General features: G+C 43.8%; 1 protein-coding gene across 2 annotated transcripts in view; it reads left to right on the top strand.

Annotated features, from left to right (window-relative positions):
• The window catches only part of VPS53 (VPS53 subunit of GARP complex), a 97,538-nt gene that overhangs the window by 39,902 nt on the left and 35,958 nt on the right, over positions 1 to 21,678 (top strand). For both annotated transcript variants that reach the window (XR_005590097.1, XM_039507769.1), the window contains exons 9-15: positions 3,945 to 4,088; positions 4,768 to 4,910; positions 5,637 to 5,778; positions 8,846 to 8,947; positions 13,790 to 13,884; positions 19,022 to 19,264; positions 21,000 to 21,147. Coding sequence is in view for 1 of the 2 variants with exons in the window: in XM_039507769.1 (XP_039363703.1) it covers positions 3,945 to 4,088; positions 4,768 to 4,910; positions 5,637 to 5,778; positions 8,846 to 8,947; positions 13,790 to 13,884; positions 19,022 to 19,264; positions 21,000 to 21,147 (1,017 nt within the window). In the remaining variant the exon portion in view is untranslated. The remainder of the gene's footprint in view (positions 1 to 3,944; positions 4,089 to 4,767; positions 4,911 to 5,636; positions 5,779 to 8,845; positions 8,948 to 13,789; positions 13,885 to 19,021; positions 19,265 to 20,999; positions 21,148 to 21,678) is intronic.

Below are 21,678 nucleotides of genomic sequence, written 5' to 3'. Positions count from 1 at the left end.
GGAACAATCAGTTGCACACATACAAAACGGGAAATGACTGCCTAGGAAGGAGTACTGTGGAAAAAGATCTGGGAGTTATAGTGGATCACAAGCTAAATATGAGTCAACAGTGTAACACTGTTGCAAAAAAAAACAAACCCCAAATATCATTCTGGGATGTTTTAAGCAGGTGTTGTAACAAGACACAAGAAGTAATTCTTCTGCTCTACTCCGCGGTGATTAGGCCTCAACTGGAGTATTGTGTCCAGTTCTGGGCACTGCATTTCAGGAAAGATGTGGACAAATTGGAGAGGGTCCAGAGAAGAGCAACAAAAATGATTAAAGGTCTAGAAAACATGACCTATGAGGGAAGATTGTAAAAATCGGGTTTGTTTAATCTGGAGAAGAGAAGACTGACGGGGGACATAAGTTTTCAAGTACATAAAAAGTTGTTACAAGGAGGAGGGAGATAAATTTTTCTCGTTAATTTCTGAGGATAGGACAAGAAGCAATGGGCTTAAATTTCAGCAAGGGAGGTTTAGGTTGGACATTAGGGAAAACTTCCTAACTGTCGGGGCAGTTAAGCACTGGAATAAATTGCCTAGGAAGGTTGTGGAATCTCCGTCATTGGAGATTTTTAAGAGCAGGTTAGACAAACACCTGTCAGGAATGGTCTAGATAATACCTAGTCCTGCCTTGAGTGCAGAGGGCTGGACTATCTGACCTCTTGAGTTCCCTTCCAGTCCTACAGTTCTATGAATATGTTCTGGATCAGGCTTTGGGGTTGCAAGAGCAGGCCCTTCCCTTTCACTGTTTATCCTGTTGGTTCACTTTTTGCATTTGTCCCTTCCAGTCCTGTGATTCTATGTGAGAGACGTGGCGTTGAGTTTATCTCACAGTATTTTAGATCCGTACTAGGTAGTTGTGAGACTGCAATCAATTTCATCTGGCATCTACAGGATCCTTATTGCAGAGTAAAACTAAAGTGTGCTTGGGTGAATCAGAAGCATATTGAAGTGAGCAGGGGACAGAGCTCGGAGCCTGGATTTTCTGAACTGGAATTGTGGTTCAGCCACTGACTCAAGTCACTTAATTTTACTGCTTCAGTTACATCATCTGTTTTAATGGGGTTAATTTTACCTCCCTCACAGTTGTGGTGTTGAGATTAATTAGCACTTGAAAACATTAACTGTTAATATTTGTTTTTCTTTTTAAATAGCCATAGATACTCATTCAATATTCCTGTATCCTCTCCCTGTGACCACAGACAATAATGTCTTAGGAAACTTAGCAAAACAGCACTGGAAGGGACCTTCTGGGTCATCAAGCCCAGTCCCCTGCTATTGCTGACAACCCAATATCATCCTGTTCATAAATTTATCAAGATCCAGATTTATCAAAACTAGTTAGACTGTTTGCCCTCACTACCCCTAGTGGAAAGTTAGGTTGGGTAAGTTCTCATGCTGTTTGGATAGTGTAGAGGCTGCTGAACGCATTACACGCCTCTATGATATTCTGCCTGAGCCAAATCTGGCGCTTCATGGGCTCGGGTGCCTCTGAGGGACAGGTGCCTATTGACGACATCTAGACACAGTGCTTTAGTTCTTCTGGCACTCTTTTTTCCATCCTGCTTTCGTTGGGTCAGAGTCCCAGTGGATTCCCGCAGGGAACTTGGTAGGCACTTGGAGCAGATGACCATACTGCTTCAGAGAGCGTTGGGTGACCATTTGAGAGAGTGGAACCTGTTCAGTTAGAAAACGGATGCTTTCATCCAACTTGAATTCATACTATTTGATGTCTTTGATCATTCGGAGAGGCTTCTTCTGGATGGTATCCGATTGGAAGGCTGCCTAGGAAAACACTTTTCATGGTTAGAAACGTTCTTCTAATTTCCAGATTACTTTTATTCATGACCAATGTAGACCCCTTTCTTCATGTACTAACGTCCTTTAGTTTAAATAGCTGTTTACCCTCACAATGTATTTATAGAGAGCAAGTTCTTGTGCTTGATCCCAGCTTTTAATAATTCTGGGGGGCACCCAGCTGATTGGCTCTGCATGGCTCTCCTACCATACTCTCTACTGAGCTTACCCAGCAGCCACCAAAAATCTTGTTTACAAAAGACAATACTACCAAGAAAGAAGTTAGTCCCAAGGGGAGACTCTGACTCTCCAGAATTTGCAGAGCGGAGTGGCTGGCTGCAGTTGACATTTCTTTCCCTAATTCAGCAATCTGCCTCATGAGCTCTACCTGCTGCTGGAAGTGTGCGTGTATATGGATTGTAAAAGTTAACCAGGCCTCTCTGCCCCATTGCCAGTCCCTGGAGCAGCATAAAAATGAAAACCCCACTATGCTGCAATGAGCCGGTATGTTCCTGCATACTAAGAAGCAGAAGTCCAGCAATAATTTTGAATTACTGTTTGCTCAGTGGAGAATTTGGATTCCTTGCACGGGAGGAGCTAACTGTGTCTTCCAAAGTACCACCACTGCTTCTTGACCACGTACCTAATAAATCATTTGCCTTGTCTCTTCAAGGAACTAACAGGCAAAGAGACCTGCAGTTTCATTGCCCAGGGACATGACCCATGAATACAACAGAGTCTCATCAGTTTCATGGTTTACTTTTAATATTTTAAATGAGCACCTGAAGGTGCAGTTAATGTCCTACGATTTTCCTTCTCTGGAGGTCTGGGCTCAAATCTGGCTTATTTGTCAGAAACAAAATGAGCCTTGTAGTGAGAGGGTTAGTCCACATCAAAGATCATAGCAGTAGCAGCTCCTGGTTAGGAGCAGTTAAAGCGTGTTGCAGGTCGTTACTGAATTGTGGTGTAAAGGAAGCTTGCAAAGTGGCAAGTCTCTGGCTTCTGACCACTGTTGTCACTATTGCTTTAAAGAGCTCTTATTTTTTATTTAAAAATTCACTTCCAGGGTCAGATCCTCAGCTGGGGTCAGCTGTTATAGCTCCATTGAGACCAGCAGAGCTGCACTGTTTTACAGATCTAGGCCCCAGTTTTTATAAAAGGTAACAACTTTGGGACCAGCACTGTCTCTTGGTTCTGTACAGCACCTCCCACAGTGGGCCAGGACTAGCCTGCTCGGCGCTATGGGGATGCAAGAGATTGTGATAATACATGTAACAGTTCTTAGACATGGCTCACTTCTTCTTGCTTATCCCTCCGGCAAAGCCTAGAGTTCTCTGTGACTAAAGCATCTTACATGCAGATGGGCCTCAAAACACTTTAGAAACATTACTAAGCCCTTGTACAAATATAGGGATCGCTTTGCCCACCATTGCATTGGTGGAACGCAGCAAATGTTTAAGAACAGGGATTGCACGATGTCAACCTTACTTCAAGCTCATTGAAATCAATGGAGAGGCTTTGGAAGAGCTCCTGAACGAAGAGTAACTCTGTGTCCACTTGAAACTCCCCTGGGGCATGGGATTTTACTGAAGATGCTTCTAAGCAACTGTGATGTTTGTGGTCTTCTGCAGTAAAGCTGTGGTATGTGCCAATATTGACCAGCAATCAAATAAATTTCTAAATGTTGAAGCGTTGCTCAACTCCTGTCTGCTTTTTATTTTTATTTTATATTTTGGCCCTCTGTGTGGGTGGGAACATGTTTGCTTGTCCCAGGATTGCTTTGTTAGCCCTCCTTCTTCAGAGAATTATTCTGTGTTTAGTGAAGGGCTTAACAAAAATGATGTGCTGAGCTGGCTGGCTTTCCAGCAGGCAGCAATCAAGTTGTCAAGCCACAGGGCACCTTTTGCTGAGAGATGTTTCATTGTTCATCCATCAGAACCCAGATACCTGAGCATCAATAAGCGGGGGCAGCAGCAGCAGTGGTGGGAAAAGGGAACTAACAGTAGAGGACAAAAACAAGATGAAGCTACAAAAGCCAGTAGATTTTGCAATCTCTCCTTTAGGCTTTTGGGCTAGTAAATCTTTTCTTGTTTATTTTGACAGAGGCCTGGCGGACCCAGCAACGTCCTCCGTGATGCATGTCTAGTTGCTAACGTCTTAGATCCCAGAATCAAACAGGAAATCATCAAGAAATTTATTAAACAACACCTCTCAGAATACCTGGTACTTTTCCAGGAAAACCAAGACGTAAGTGGAACACAGCATGCTGTGGTTGAATTTTACGTTTTGCAAAAGAAACAGATTTTGCTTTGTTGGCAGCTACTAATTTCATACTTACCCAGCTTGATTTTGTAATATTTGTTTCTGAACTAACTGTGTCAGAGATGAGTAACGACTTAATGATGTGCTATTGAGTGGATGATGATTTAGGAGATGTGGTCTTGTGCTGTACTTTTTCCTTCTACGCAGCGCTAGCAAGGATCCTGCAGGCAACTGGTGGCCCAAGGGCCAGAGTTTGAAAGCCAGCTGAAAATGGGAATCCAGGAATTCCTAAACTCTAATCCTTCTGACTTCCTCAGGGGTTTCAAATTCCCCTTCTCTAAAACGGGAATAATATGTACCTTGCTGGGAATAAATGAGAGAATGGGTGAGATTTTCAAAAGCACCTGAGTGATTTAAGAGCACAACTCCCATTGACATTCATGCAGTAAGACTTGTGCTATTAAATCACTTCGGCATGTCTGAAAATCCCTCCTGTATTTAAGCAGTCTGAAGATGTGCTAAGTATTATTTTTGTTGTTCAATTCCATATGACTTCATTTCTTAGCCCCGCTTCTTCTCTAAACCACTGGAATATACGGTACTTAGGCAACATGTCTAAATATTAGCAGCTGCAGGACTGTACAGTGTTCTTCATCTCATTCAGGTCGCCTGGCTAGATAAGATTGACAGACGCTATGCTTGGATTAAACGTCAGCTGATGGACTATGAGGAAAAGTACGGGCGTATGTTCCCGCAGGAGTGGTGCATGACGGAGCGTATCGCCGTTGAGTTCTGCCATGTTACGAGGTGAGCACAAGCAGTGAATTTTGCTAAGGGGCATACCGTAGCAATTGGTGTTTTTCGCTGAGTTGATGGCAGATCTGTAAGGCTTTAAAATGCTGCTGCTGAATGTCTTTGTAAGTCACAGGCAGTAACCATTCTACAAAGGAAAAAAAATGCTGTTTAGGTGATAATCCTGAAAGAGAAATCACAGAAATACATTTACTACACAGATATTGATCTAAAAGGAAAAACAATTTCCCTGCAGCAGAGCTGTAGATAAGTAACGTGGTTGGGAAGCCTGGGACTGCCATCTCACAGAGCTAGCTCCTTGAAAGCCAATTCCCTCAGGAGACCGAAAAGTATGCGCCAGCCAAGGTCCCCAACGCACTTGTCCCTGCTGCTGTTCTCTGACCCCAATTATAAGCACTGCTCTTGTCAAAGCTTTGTTGCTGTAGGGTTTTCTAGCTAAGAACAGTACATTGGATGTAGGGGCTGGTGACCTGTTACACACAAACCTCACAACAACTGTGGGTATGAATTCTGAAACCTAATCTGTATGGGAGGTTAGTAGTTAAATGAGCATGGCTTAGGAATTAACTTGAGTTTAGTGATGAGAGCTGGCTCACTATAGGACCTGGACTGAGTTACGACCATAAGCTTCAAATCTTTTTCTTAATATGTGCAGAAGTAATTGATAGTTCTCTTCAAGCAGAAAATCACATCCTTCATTTCCCTCCCTCTCCCTTTCAGGACAGAGCTTGCTAAGATCATGCGCACAAGAGCTAAAGAGATTGAGGTGAAATTGCTTTTGTTTGCCATTCAGAGAACGACCAACTTCGAAGGGCTGATGGCTAAACGCTTCTCGGGGTGCACTCTGGCTGACGGGACCATGGTAAGGAAACTTCTAAAGAACAGCCCTACAGCCCCAGCTGTTACGGGAAGAAACGCCCATCCTCCGCTGGGGCAGTGAGGTGCTATAAAGGATATCTTTTGAAAGCCCTCCTCTGCTCCACAAAGGTTAGCCTAGATTGGAGAGCAGAGAGTTTGTGTGGTGGTGGGATCCTGGGGCACAGAGGACACCTACCTCTTGAGGTGAATGGTTATCCTACTTCAACTCTCCTGTGCCTCTTTAATTAAATTACAGCTGAAGCCCCTTTGTTATGAAGAAGCACCACATAATTATGCCGCAGTGTGGTCATCATGACACGAGTTTCTTGCACACTGATGCAACATCCTAACTGAACATTTCCCCCTCTTTTCAGTGCTCCTTTCCAATTACTGCCTGGGAAAGGTCCCATCCCGCCTTAGCTGTGGGGTTTACTCTTATTTGCTGAGGAAAGCGGCTTGGGGAAAGGACCCTGGCAGCTTGCATGCTGCCTTGTCTCGTTTCAGTGTTTCGAGCTCCGTCCAGCATGTCCAGTAGCTTAGGGAGCGCTCCTGGGATTGTCACTCTGCTTTTTCTGCCTGGAATCTAAGTTGAGCAAGTGGAGTGCTAATCAAATACTGCCTAGACAGCACAAATTCCAGATGTGGCTCAAAGACCGTAGATTTGAGGATTGCTGCTCCGCACTGTTCATCTGCGGAGGCCTGTTTGGACTCTTGTCTTTGAGGGAGCTGTGTAGGTGTAGTGGATGATGGATTGAACCATTGCTCTTTGCTGTAATGCAGTGGATGGTGCCAGTTAAAGGGGGAGTTCTTTAACACTGATTGATTGGAGAGTTCTTAACAATCTGATTTTCATTTTCCCAGAATATTTATTATCCAATGTGCTGTTAATTATCTGACTGCATTGGGTTGCTCTCATTATCCCTTCAGAAACGGGATGCACGGAAGCGATTATAATTGAAGAACAACAAAAGAGGAGAGAAGAGGGTTTGAAATAAGGAAAATTAATTTCTTTTCCTGGCAGCCTTTCTCCCACTTCTGATTCTATTTAGGGACCGTGAAGCCCTGGATTGCTGTCATCTGAACTCTTTTTAAACATAAAACAAAGCATGTAATTATATACGGGTATATGGACAATACACAGTGGAGACGTGTGGCAGAGGGGAGCCATAATGCAGGATGTGCTGCAGCAGCACTCTTCTCATGTCTGTAGTTAACTGTTGTGTCAGCAATTCTGTCATAAAGCCCCTGTTTAAAGAGGTTAGAACCAAGTCTTGCCAATGCAGTCTGGGCAAGACTTGGCCAATGGAGTATGTGGGCCCCTTTTGAATGGTAGGAGTGTAACCAATAAAGCCCCATGCTGGCTTTGCATGCTTTGTAGTGTTTGTGTGAGTTACAAGGAGCTTGCAGAGGTTTCCTGTGTGAGGGGTGCACAGATGGTGAGGCACCACCTCACTTTCTACCAAGCCTGCTGGAGACCAGTGGGCAGAACCCTCAGCTGGCAGTTCCTTTCCTTGGAGCTTTTGTGTATCGAGTCATAAACAAAAGATTCCAAATAAAACCAAGCAGACCAAGAACAGAACGATGCAGCCCAATTGCTGGAGCCCTGTCTAGCTTCTTAGCCTGTTGTGGGGGCAGAGGATACTTGAGCCAGCCATGCCATAGCCACTTGCTCTCTACCTTTCTGTGCCCACCCCGTGGAAGTGTGAAAGGGAAAAGAGGATTTGTGTGTGGTTTGGTTAAGAGACAGAGCAAAAAACAGACCAACCTTAACCCTAATAACGCGAGATTGGTGCGAGCGAGTGGAAAAGAACTGAGAGAGGTTGTAAAAATGGAATGCAGACTATAGCAGAAATTGTTGAGAGAAATAAGCTATCAAGAAGGAATACGTATAAACAATATGCAGCTGTTGCTCATTATTGTCTGTAAAAAAAGGTATAAATGTTGGCTCTAATTGTTTACCTAGGGAGAGACCTGCCTAGGTGGGGGAAACCCTGTGTCCTAGTGCACTCTCTCCCTCCATGCAATTGCTAGAGAATAAAGTGTGTCTGACTTGCTGCACCCAACCTTAGAGTGAGAACTCTGTTTTTCTCCGACACCCCCATTACTTATGTGGCAGGCAGATCTCTGGGTTAACCCTTCATGCACTGGGGCTGGCTACCTTATCACACTCACATACCACCTGTGATTTGCCCCACAGCACAGTCTGTCTTGGCTGGCTAGGCCAGTTTGGAAACCATGTGATTTGGAGTCTCACATGGGGGATGTTCTCCCCCATCTCTATATTTCCACCTAGGCCTGACCAAGAAGTGCTTTACGGGGCTGCCCTCCAATGGGAGCCACTCTGCTCCCCTTCCCCTAGCTGGCGCTTCACCCTCTCTAGCCTCTTAGTGCCTCCACGGCACCATTCGCTCGTCAGCCAGCAAAGACCAGTGCTGGCACTAGTTCAAACTCTGCTTCTTCCCTCTTGAGTGTTTAGCACCAGTTCTGGGCTCTGCTTCTAATGCTTGATGGAGCAGCGAGCAGAGTTTGGAGCCCTGAACTGTGACCCGCTGATCACCCAGCTTGCTGGCTATTAAAGATCCCAGGGCTAATTTTGGGAGAGTAGGAATTTGTTGTGGTATCATTAGCCAGAATTTCCCATCCTGAGGTGTATTGGCAGAGTTGTTGCAGTTGGGGAGCCCAGCACTGGAACAGAAGGGCATGCTGCATGTCAGGAGTGAGATGCATTGATAGAGCAGAGGAGGAGGATGGACAACTAGACTTTAGTTCTCGCAGGAGGTCAGGATTGAGGTGCATTGCACGTAACACTTGGCAGTACTCTTCACCGTCAGTCTTTCACTTTTATTGAGCCCTGAATTCACCTCTGCATTTTTACGAAGCAGACCCCTGGCTGATACTTGCTTTCGATGTTCTGTGGTCATCGGTGATCTGTAGGTTTATTCCCATAAGACAATCGGGCAGTGAGGGGAGACGCAGAAAGGGTTTAGAAAGGCAAAGCGAGAATGCAGCAATGTGGTTGATATCCCAAAAGGAAACTTTCTCTTTCTTTACTGACTTTCTTTTTTTAACAGAAAAAGGCAGAGCTGCCACCTCCCTCCACCAACCCATTTCTGGAAGATGAAACTGGGACAGAGACAGACGAAACTGTGATAGAGAAAGGTGATATAGACAGAGTAAGTCTTCCAAGTTCCTTATCTGCAAACAAAAGAGTCCCAGTTTCTGAGACTCCCTGGAAGTCCCTAAGCTTTTTTTTCCAAATCTGTTTGAGAAGTTCTTTGTCATTGCCACATGCTTAGCGTGAGCTTGGTCCAACAAATACTTTGCAGTAATGGTCCCTCCCTTGACACATCTCCCCATGTGACTTCAGGTCATAGGTGCTCACTTTATTGAAACAAACCGGTTTTACTCCTCCAGGGTAGGGAGAATGAGCTGGGTTCTACTCTACCTTGCATGTCACCAACAAGGTCAGCAGCTGAAGCGTAACTGCAGAGAACCTTTACTGACAAGACACCAGAATACAGTTGGGTTTTCACATCCTAGATGATATTTGCTGTGCTGGCCGTTTGAGAAATGATATTTTGCTTTGTCAGCTGAGCAAATTAAATCTAGAACCAGTGAATGAGAATAAATACGGGAAGCTCATTATGTATAACTTTTCACTTTCACTCCAAAAAATATGAGTGGAGGGATTTTTCTCTTGTTTGTTTTTTCTCCATTCCCTCTCCAGGGATGGGAAAGCGAAGCACTTATGTAACACTTTGCATCTTCAGCGCACTATACAAACAGTAAATGAATGTGCTGGAAGTGGTATTGTTTGTTTTAATAGGCACAGATCTCAAGGCCAGCAAGCCGCTTTATTTTGCTCTGTACAGTTGAAGATTGCAGAGCGTTAATTGTGAGCGGCTTGGGGCAGGGACCATCTTTTTGTTCTGTGCTTGTTCTGGTCCTGCTCCGTGACTGTGGATCGCTGAAATGCAAATAATTTAATAATCATGATGATGAAAGTCCTGAAGTAGATATGTTTTAAAACAAGGATTCGTTTCTCCCAGTGGGATATTACCTTGATGGCCTTGGCGATCAGGAATCTGGTTTGAGGTCCACCTTCCTCAGCTTGTATGGGCAGAAAATGATCTGGAGGCAGGATGTTGTGGGCCAGGGGAGGTGTGAGCACAGTGTGTCCTTTGGGAACGGCCCTTTTTACTAGTGGGACGTGTGAGCATTGACTCGTTCCTGTCTATCCTATGCTGGCTAGGAGAAAGCCAGCCATGAGGAAAGGTGTTGGGGAGGGAGTAGAGTGTAGGAAAAACTGAGGGGATTCTTGGGGATGCCAGAAGACAGGCGAAGAACTAAATGAACTGCAGAACCATCCCTGTTTTTAACGAACAGCTGAATGTACTAACTTGTCAGAAGGCAATTCAAGTATTTCTGAGCAGGGAATTGTCTTGTTCACAGCGTGCAAGGAAGTTGGTTTCCTTCCTGGCATCAAGTCTGTGCCAGCCTGTCCATTCCGTGTAGTGCTGCTTGTGTGGGAGGGAGCCCCACTTCTGGCATTCCCCAGATTACTACCCTTGAGAATGGCACCATGATTGGCTGGAGCTGTGAGAGCACTCAGCAAAGCCCCGCCCAGCTGAGGGGCACACCTGGGAAAGAGGTTTGCTCCTAGGCAGCACTCGGTGGCTAACACTTGCACATTATATATTTCACTCGCCTTTGCTGGCAGGAGAGGAGCAGAAAAATGATACGGTGGAGGGGGCTGGGAGGCAGAAAGGCTCTAAGATATTCGTGCTGGTGACTGAGGACATGTGTAAGTGGAAGAGAGCTACTAGAGGGAGCAGAAGAGTGAGGGGAAAGAAATCAAAGAAATCCACCTTAAAAAGAAACCCTTCTGGTGATCCTAGCAGTTAGATTTAATCTGTTTACTTTGGATAGTAATAAAAGGAAACTGGGCTAGCTGCAGACCTCCTTACTGTGACAACAGTAACCTTTTATTATTCCTTCAAACTCCAGGAGGAAATAGCTTAAACATCTGCAGCTCTTGGACAGCATTCATGCACTCTGAAATACTGCTTCACTGCTACTGTTAGAAGATTTAGTATTCTGTCTCTCTCAGCCATGCAGGATGATGCAAAGACAGAGAGAGAGACACACACACAACCTCTGCTTTAATACGTAAACATCACTAGCCTAGTAAATCCCTGATTCCCTGCTGCACAAGGTGTTCCTGTCAGAGCTCCTGAGACCTCTGGGAACGGTGGGTTTTAGAAATGCCATCCATTGCTTACTTCCTGAAGCTGAGGAATGTACACACCCAGCTGGAATGCACGGGCGCTGGCAGAGCACAGGGTCGGGGGATGCTGGGCAGTTGCTCTCTCCCAGAGTCGTAAAAGCTTGCATTCCCCAATGTTGTTGTTCGTGAAAAGGTTAATGAAACCAGGTTCATGGAGTGTTCTGGCCTCCATAAATCATTGGTTCACGTAGGCTTTGCAGCCACACATTATTACTCATTTTTGTGTGCGCTTGTCTTAATTATTTCTCTGAAATGCTGGCGTTTCCAGTCTCTGTGCACATTCCACAGGTGACCCAGTGCCTCCTTGTCTGTTGTTTAGGAAAGCACGTGGGAAAGAGCTCTCTAGTTCCTTTTCTTAGGGTGAAAAGGCTTTTTCAAAGCAGAAAACTCAACTCTTCATTGGCTGGGCATTGTACCCAAGTCTCTGGCAAGGGAGGTGAGAATTCTACCACTGAATCACCAATGCTTTCTTTGCCGGCTGTGAAATTGTCTGGTTGCTAAGAAATGGAGACAACAGAAGAAAGTGTCAATATCAACATTTTAAAATTCTAGATATGGTACAAATATTTGGAGCCTTTTAAAGCCCCAATTCAGCATTGCCCTTAAGCATGTGCGGAACTTTAAACACACGAACAGCCCCAGTGAGACATGCTTACACTCTTTGCTGAATCAGTGAATGAGCTGGGCTTTGGAAATGTAGATTCACAGAAAGGAGGAGGTGCCATGGTTGTGAGTAAGGCTGGGCACTTTAAAAATATTTTATGTAATAAAATAAGACAGATGACCCCAAATTGTGCATGTACTTAATGTTGCAAATCTGATACGAAAAATAGTAGTATTAGTGATCATTTTAAAACATAACCTCCTTCCACCCATAAAATACGTTGTCATAGTGAAAGAGATCATACAGCCCTCTGTGCATTGATAATTGCAACTCTGGGAATTGTGATCTGCTTACCTAAATTCCACCTTAGTGTAGCGTATTTCATATCTTAAAATGTAGGCATGTGTTCATTGTGCTTTTAATTATAATTGGTGAATCATAGAATATCAGGGTTGGAAGGGAGCTCAGGAGGTATCTAGTCCAACCCCCTGCTCAAAGCAGGACCAGTCCCCCTATGGCTCCCTTAAGGATTGAGCTCACACCCCTGGGTTTAGGAGGCCAGTGCTCAAACCACTGGGCTATCCCCCGCCCCCGTAGTAATATCTAGCTCTTATATAGATCTCAAAGCACTTTACAAAGGACATCAGTATTATCATCTGCATTTTTACACATGGGGAAATCCGTGCACTGACTTGCCCAAGGTCACGCAGCGCTCCAGCAGTGGGAATTGAACCATGGTCTCCTGAGTGCTAATCCAGTGTCACATCCACTAGACTATGCTGCTTCCTTTTAAACAGCTGCTGAGCCCATCTCTGATGGGGATGGTGTTTCCTTATTATTAACCAATCTTTACAACATCCCTATTTATTTGTAAAGTGCTTAGAGAGCCTCTGTTGAAAGGCGTTATAAAAACACAAACTATTCAGTATTGTAAGAGAACTCTACAAGTGAAAAGACAACTCTCAGAAAGATCATACTTTTATTTTACTACATGCTAGGAGGGGTTGAAAGCACTTGGGAGGACAAGATGGGAATTCAAAATGTCCTTGATGCATTGGAGAATTGGTCTGAAATCAACATGATGAAATTCAGTGAATACAAGCACAAATTACTTCACTTAGGAAGGAAAAATCAAATGCACAACTACAAAATGGGGAATAACTGGCTAGGTCGTAGTACTGCTAGAAAGGATCAGGAGGTTATAGTGGATCATAAATTGAATACAAGTCAACAGTGTGATGCCCCCTACGATTCTAGGGTGTATTAACAGGAGTGTTGTATGTGAGATGCGAAAGGTAATTGTCCTGCTCTACTCGGCGCTGGTAAGGCCTCCGCTGGAGTACTGTGGCCCGTTCTGGGCGCTGCCACACTTTAGGAAAGATGTGGACAAATTGGTGAGAGTCCAAAGGAGAGCAACAAAAATGATAAAAGGTTAAGAGAACTGATGAGGAAAGGTTAGAAAAACTGGACATGTTTAGTCTTGAGAAAAGAAGAATGAGGAGGACGTGATAACAGTCTTCAAATATGTTAAGGGCTGCTATAAAGAGGGATGACGGTGATCAGTTGTTCTGTAAGTCCACTGAAGGTAGAACAGGAAGTAATGGGCTTAATCTGCAGCAAGGGAGATTTAGGTTGGATATTTGGAGAGGCTTATTAACTATAAGTTAAACTCTGGAATAGACTTCCAAGGGAGGTTATGGAATCCCTGTCATTGGAGGTTTTTAAGAACAGGTTGGACAAACAGCCCTCAGGGACAGTCTAGGTTTACTTGGTCCTGCCTCAGTACAGGGGGCTGGATTTGGTGACTTCTTGAGGGCTCTTCCAGCCTTACACTTCCATGATTCTATGGACATCTTATGATATGAAGGGTCCGAACCAGGTTATATATGTTATTAGCAACACTTCATCTTTCAAAGCAAATAAACCAGGCAACTAAACACACAAGAATATTGCTAGGTTGGGGCAACCATGACCCTCTGTACATTGTTGGTTATCTAGCAATAGAGTTCTGGGTTACAATAAAGTTCTAAAGAACATAAGTCCTGCTGTGCTATTTTCATTGCTGTTTTCTGTAGAAGTTTGATGGCAGGTTTGCAATCATTGCTCTAAATGGTTTCGTTGCAGCCCAAGAAGCCGAAGGCCCCAGACAACCCGTTTCATGGCATCATTTCCAAGTGCTTTGAACCTCACCTCTATGTATATATTGAGTCCCAGGACAAGTGAGTAACAAGCATGCACCTTTTTTTTGTCTTGACTTATTACGTACTATGACAAGAGTTTTCTCAAATTCTGCTTTGCTTGCTTTAATCAGCAACAGTAGTGCCACCACTCCATCTCTTAGAAAGGATGTGATGTACAGAGATGGGCCTCCCAAAAAAAAGAAACTGCAGAGGGATTTTTGTGTTTGGGGGGACACACCACGCTAGAAAATTCACGAGAGGTGGCCAAAATAGGGCCCACCAAGTCCTGTAATGCAGTATGTTGCTTCCTTGCTGAGAGATGTGACTCTCAGAAACTACAAGTCCCAGCATGCACCATTTTGACAGTCTGGGCTGCCAAACCACATTGCAGATTCCATTAATTTCCGCACCCCTTGCTTCCTTATTTAAAAAGGAGAGTGGCTACCATTGGATGTTTGTATTCAAATCAGGAACAGAATTTAGGCTTCTGGTAAGTTACTAGTGTGGCCTTGGATTGGGCAAAGTTTGAACGCCTCTGAGGTGATTGGATCATGGTGTTATCTCTAGTCTCGTAGGCTTGGAGCAGTGATCCATGTTGGTTTCTTGGGAAGCAGGCTTTTCTCACGCAATATGAGCAATGAAGACTCAAAGCATAGTCAACTTGCCCCTCCATGATAAATGCTCATCTTTCATCTCATGTCCTGCACCTATAGTTTTGTTTATTAGTGTTTTGCAACTCACTTATCCTTGCTGTGCGTGGGTTTACCCCTCTGTAAAATGGATGTAACATCTACCTTACAGGGGTGTTCTGAGATTTGATGATTTGTATAAAGATCTTCCCAGGAAGCATCCTACGAATGTGCTAGCTATTATCAAATGTGTTTTCTGTCACTCCCAGCCCATCGCTTTGCTTAGTGTCTGTGTCACTGTACACTATTAAAGCATCATCATCGTTTCTGACTCGCTGCAGAATATTTAGAGATCCTTTGAATGGAAGATGTTCTAGCCTAGGGGCTCTCAAACTTTTCCATAGGCTTGACCACATCTTCATAGACAGTCTCCTGGGCACCTCCCCTCCCATTGGTGATCAAATAATGTCCCTGTGACAACTGCAGTGACTGATTAAGGGAAAAGTGATAATGGGAAAGTATTTAAAATAGTTTAGCTTCTTTTAATATAACTTAAGGGTTGGGGGAGCGGAGGAGGAATCACTATCATGTGACCAGCCAGCTCTCTGAGGGCTACCAGAAGAGAGAAAAATGAATGGACTTAAACTGGATTAAAAAAAAAAAACTCAAGGAGTCCTTGTGGCACCTTAGAGACTAACAAATTTATTTGGCATAAGCTTTTGTGGGCTAGAACTCCACGTTAAACTAGATAGAGGCTCATGGTGGTGATATAATTATTATTTAATATTCATATTATCATAGCCCTCGGAGTGCCAGTCATGGATCGGAACCCCGCTGTGTCCCAGTTGCATTGAAATGCCAGGTAGCAATCCTGGGTCAGTTTTTTCCATGTCCCATAAACCTTTTATGCTTTAAAAAACAAGTGCAATAGTCTTCCCTTCTGGGGCTAGACTCCACTCGCACAGCAGAACAAAGGGAAATGTCTTTTTTTCCTCCCTCTCTGCAAGCTAAACACCAAAGTGTATGAACATTCCGCTCCCCTCCCTGCCCCCTTTGGCCAATTCAGTCCCCGTTTTCGGTAAGCCTACCCCACCCTGCTCCTGCTCTCACAACATTTTTTTCCTCCTATTTTCTTCCGCGGTCCCCAAGATGTTTTACATTAGCTTTATAGCTGCAGACAGCAGGGAGTTCAAAGAAAAACTGCCACATTAGCCAAAAAAAAAAAAAAAGCTTGCTTTTCTGTACAATCTTTTCTCCTGGGATTGAACTTTTGAGGGGTCTGTTTGATTGATATCTGCATAGGGGCTGTGTCTGACAGTTAATTGGGTATTTGGGCAGCAAACAGAAAGGATGGTGGAACAGAAGTGTTGTTTAGTGCTCCCTTAGTTCGTGGCAGAACGCAGCTGGTTCCTTTTCTGCTGGAAAATTGTTTCCATACCAGTGTGAAGAAACATGGTGCCAACATCTGTAGCAGTTTTGCAGGAGATACCTGGAAGAAAGCCTTTAAAGACTAGTGGGTTTTTTTGTTTTTTTTTTCCCAAGCTTGGTTACAATTCGAATATCAGGCATCGGATTGCACTTCAGTCTCTCTGGGATATAAGTGTCTGACTCCTATGCACAACTTCTTTGAGCGATATGAATAGATATAATGTTGGAAATAAACAAAGCTATGTTATAGCAGAGCAGTAGCTCTGTTAAAGTTGAGACCTGCTAACTATTATCAAACAATATTTCTAAATCCTCTAAAATCCCCACACACTCACACTGTCTTGAAAATCGCTGTCCCTTGTTGTAGTCCAGCAGAGGGTTAGTGTTCTGAATGTGGGGTCACTTGTGCAAGGGAGTTCCAGAGGTATCTGATAGTGTGTTATACCCTACAATTGACCTGGACTACTTAATGTTATTTGCTCCTACTACCGAGGTGATGCATGTTATCTAGATTGAACAAATTGGCTTGTTAAACACAGTGTGTTCTTTATTGATATTGCTTCATTGCTTGATATCCAGCTCTTCTTCATGAAGATTGTGCATCCTCCCATTCATCTAATGAAGAACGAAGCACTGGCTATTAATTCTGCCCTTGCTTAGCTGACAGCTGGGTCGTGATAGCACTAACTAGGAACTTGTGTTAATTGCATACTGTCATAGATCTAGAAAAAAGTACTGACGTTCTGAAGACCAGGCGAGAGAGCAAACCAAGAAAAGGGGGAGCATGCAAATAGAAGGGTTTGAGTCCAATAGAAACAGAGTAAAATTCTGCACTTAAGTGATTTCATTGCAGTTTCTCTCGCTTATCCCGTTTTGGAAAATCTACTCCTAACTAGTGTGCCATTGTTTGGAGAGGCTTCTCATTTGCATATGGAAATGGAGATGTCCTGTCTGCAGCAGTCTCATTTCCAAAACCTGGATAGGAGAGATTCCTTTTCTGTCTCTCTCTTGCCTTCTTCACGCTTCAGCTCCTAATGGTAGGGAACAACTTTTCCCTATCTGGTGCTTCACACTGCTGTGAGGCCAATATGTTGCTCCCATGGTGCATCGGCAGAAAAGTGCCTATTTGTTCACAGTCCAGCTGCCATGAGTTTGCCAACTCCCAAGCAACAGCTGCTGCAAAGAATTGTCACCGTCTCCTGGCTCGTCAAGGCCCAAAAGCACATCAGTCCCCCGGGCCGGCTCCAGGCAGCAGCGGAGGAAGCACGTGCCTGGGGCGGCACATGCTAAGGGGCGGCATTCCGGCCGATCTTGGGGCGGCACAGTCCAGGCGGCTTTTTTTTTTTTTTTTTGCTTGGGGCGGCAAAAATGCCGCCCCGTCAGTCCTACGGTAGACAACACCTCCAGAATGGCCCGGGGACCAGTGAGGATGCTCTGCTGACCCTGCTGGCTCAGTCCATCAGAAAAGTGACAAATCAGTTATTTGGACTAACTTAAATGCTTTAGGCACTTGTACAGCATTTGGGCCTGCAGCTACTGAAGTCAATGGGAAAACTTCATTGACATCCATAGAAGCAAAATTGAGCTTCTTGTTTACAATAACTTCCAAATGCAAATGTCCACAATTAAAATTCCTTCAGCGCAGGACTCTCCCCTCCACCCCAATCCATCCATCCTCTCCAGCTTGCTCACCTGGAAAAGCCTGAAGGAATGGACAGCTTTGCAATATGACCAGAAGGCCAGCTCATTCAGTCAGTCTCTGATGTATGAAGGGAGGGGAAGTGAATTCCAGAGTCGAAGATCCTTTACTGACGTGGTGATCCGTGGTATTTGGCTACCCCAGGAACCTGACATTTGCCTGTGCAGCTTAGTCTTAAAACAGGCATAGTACAATAGCATTGCTTTCCCAGCCGTTTCAGACAACTGTAGTTGCAGCTACATGTGCTTGTATTGAGAAGGCTTTGTGGGCACTTTTATGATGTATCTCCCTCTTCTTATCAAGAGGAGTGCATCATGGGAGACACAGTCTGGCCAGAGAACCTAGGCCATAAAGAAGAATGGGAGAGTAAGGATCCAAACCACAACTCCCATGAAGAAGCGTGGTGCCATTTTGAATGGAAATTTCAGTTTTCAGCAGAATTTTTTTGATACTTTGCTGAAAACCGGATATTTTCTGTTTGCGGTGGGGAGGGGGCGCTATTTTTCAACCAGCTCTAATGAAACCTATCACACACAGACCAGCAAACCCATCCGTACCCTAAGACCAGAACCTGGTATGCTAACACTGATGTGCTGGTCCTGGAAAAGTGGGACCAAAGGGAACCACCTTTGATCAGAAGACTCGTGTTGATTCTGTAGCACTTGCATCAGCCATCTGCCAAGCTGAAAAGCCTTTTCTCCCTAGTGGGGTAGGTAATGAGTGAACTTCATTGGGGCGTATACATCCTACCCCTGTAGTGATTACAGTTAGCAAAGAGCAGATTGACTCTGGTGCTCAACAGCTCCAAGGGGGCAGCAAAGAGTGCCATGCTTGCATCCAATAAATAGTCCGTGATTAAAAAGAGCTTGAATAAAAAACACACTTTCACGTGTTAATAATAATTGTTGTCTATTAATAAAGCTTCTTTAAAGGATTTATGTGTTTTCTGCACAACCAGTGGAAACCATGAAACAACAAATGGCACCAGTGCTGTACCATTTCGAGCTCGTCCCTTTAAATGGCATGTTCCACATGGCCTGATTTGGAGGAGGCTGAGCTGTGCAATGTGACCGTTACTTCAGCTGGTGCCAGGAATGAAACTTGAGCATAGGCTTTATGCCTTGCATTTAATATGCTGAACCTGGTCCTGGCAGGGTTTGTAATATTTTATGTGACTGGAGAACCAATTGAAGCTGCCATTAAAATTCTGGGTACAAAAGGTCATTATTCTTCCACCCTGTTCTTTGTTGTTGAACAAGCTTTGTGCTCAATGGGTGCGGGCAGGAGAGGTCTAAAGCATCAGGCTGCTAAGATTTGAATTCACTTGATTAGTATCATACGACAAGACATCTGGTTTTAAGCATATCTTTTTATTTTTTTACCACTGTATTCAAATCTCTCTTTATTTTCCTTGCATTAGAAATCTTGGCGAGCTGATTGACAGATTTGTCGCCGATTTCAAAGCTCAAGGGCCTCCCAAGCCAAATGTGGATGAAGGGGGAGCTGTCCTGCCCAGCTGTGCTGACCTCTTTGTCTATTACAAGAAGTGCATGGTGCAGTGTTCACAGCTTAGCACTGGCGAACCCATGATAGCATTGACCACCATATTTCAGAAGTACCTCCGGGAATATGCCTGGAAAATTCTCTCTGGAAACCTGCCCAAGTAAGTTTAGTTTCTCAAATGCTAGGCCACAGTCTGGGGATACCGTGCGGGAAGAGATGTGTTGTAACGATAACTGGTTAATAAATCAACACTTGTGAATGCCAACATTGCACTTTCAAAGGAAGTGCGTAGCTGTGGTATGACTCCCTTACGTAAATCCAAAGTACTATTACGTTCCATTGAGAGACAGCAGGAGGGTAAACAGAAGAGCTATTGCTGGGATTTTCAGGAGAGTCTCTGGGAGCTAGGACCTTCTCCCATTGTAATTCAGCGGGAGTCGGATACCGTGCCAAGACCAATAAACACTTGAGATCTGACTTCCAGAACTGCTTGTGCACAGCTACCCCAATGGCCGATTCAGGCCCCAGTTCTCCATTGCCCTACACCTCGTGTCACATGCAAAGTGAGTGTGAAACTACCAGATAGGAAGAGTAGCATTGTACACCCACTTTACACAGTGTGAATATCAACACAAGAGGCCAAGATGTAAGGTAGTGAAGAGTCAGGCCCTTTCACATTGGGTGGTTGTATATGCAAAAGGTCTGACATACTCCTCTGTGCTAATCACACATGCAAATTAGAAGCAAAGTTGTACAAGCATAGTTTTGAAAATTAGGACAATCAAGTTGATACTGTTGGGTTTCATATAATTAGTAATAAAGGTAATTTCTTTGTAGGGTTCTGAAGTGTCTTGATTGGAACTATTTTTGGGGTGTGGGTGTGTGTGGGTGTGTACACAAACACATAATTAATTGATCTGAGCTCTGTTAAACAGGTGTCAATCCAGTGAAGTCATGGATTTACATTAATGTAAATAAGAGTGAAATTTTTCCCAGTGAATTCACTGGGAAATTGTCAATGTTAGTTACAGATAATGTACACACCCGGCTATTTGGTATGTCCAGGCTGTCTCCCTTTCTAAATCTGGAAGCAGCAGAGTGAATTTCTGAAACCAGCTAAAATGTTTTACATATGGTAGTGGGGTTACATTTAGAAAAGTGGAAAGATGAATTTAACGTGTGTTCTCCAGCAGACCTCAGTTGCATTCTTTGAACATATGACTTTTTGTGCTCTATTTCTTCTGTCCAAGATAAATATCACTGTCCTTTTTTTTTTTTTTTTTTTTTTAAGGATTTGGATTATAGAGAGTTGAAATAGGCAGGGAATTTCCTGACTCCCAACTGTTCTGATCCTTTGATTAACTGCTGTGTATCAACAAATCAGTAGAAAATACAGGAGATAATCTCTGTATGCTGTTATTTACTGTCCTTTTAGTTACCACAGTATTTGAAATGACTGCTAAACTCTGAGATATATGTTGAAATCTATTTAGTTATCAGATAATAAATAGCTTATTACCATGTTGCATAATAGCTATTGAGATCTTCCTATAGCCATTAAGTGGAGTATCGGAGCAGTTGACAACCAAGGCAGGGTTAGCCATGAAATGTGTATTAAATATGGTTAAGGTCTAATACACTGGAATGGGCTGGATTTTCCATCACTTGAAGTCACTAAATAAAAACTGATCTTTCTATAAGATTTGCTGTAGCTGAAAAAGAAGGGATGGGCTTGGTGTCGATATTATTGGGTGACATTCTTTGGCCTGTTTTATGCAGGTCAGACTAGTTTCTCCTGGCCTTAAAATCTATAAATAGTGCATTTGGTGATGTGTGTACGTGTACTAGAAAGCACAGTTGATGGTTGAGCCTCACCATTTTTGTCTTTCCTGCAGAACAACCAGCAGCAGTGGCGGACTGACCATCACCAGCCTGCTGAAAGAAAAGGAGGGCTCGGAAGTGGCTAAGTTTACTATAGAAGAACTCTGTCTCATCTGTAGCATCCTGAGCACAGCAGAGTACTGCTTGGCAACAACCCAACAGGTGAACTTCCCTCTGCAACACCTGTAATATTGTATCCCGTCCACCACATGATTATGCCATGGCAAATCAGGCAATGAAGTGCTGCTGCTTGGCCCTCAGCTGTACTAAGTAATAGCTTGTAATATTTAATTTTAAAATTAAAGGTTGCTACTCATCTAATTAAAAAAGTCAGGTTCTCTGCTGAAATTGACACAGTAATTTCTGCTGTGCATAATGCTGGGTTAATTATGGAACTAGAACGTTAATTAAAACCATATTTCAGAGACAAGAGATTGATCCAGTGAGGGCAGCAAAATCAACAGAACGGTTTTGTGACTTAAACCCTAACTGGTATCTCACTTTTGGGTAGCATTCTTTCATACTGGATACATAAACTGCTTTAATCCAATAGAGGGAGAATCATCAAAATCCCTTCTCCATTATCCTTCAAGGCCTAACTTAATGTAGGACCAGGAATGTGGTTAATCACCTCACTGAGTGGCAGGGCACAGTGAAAAGAGGGGACACAAATGTTTCCCTCAGGCTGCTCTA

Source organism: Mauremys reevesii, linkage group 20 (genome assembly GCF_016161935.1).
Source record: "Mauremys reevesii isolate NIE-2019 linkage group 20, ASM1616193v1, whole genome shotgun sequence".
In the NCBI taxonomy this organism is placed as follows: Eukaryota; Metazoa; Chordata; order Testudines; family Geoemydidae; genus Mauremys; species Mauremys reevesii.
Note: the sequence above shows the minus strand (reverse complement) of the source record. Positions and strands in the feature narration are given on the sequence as shown.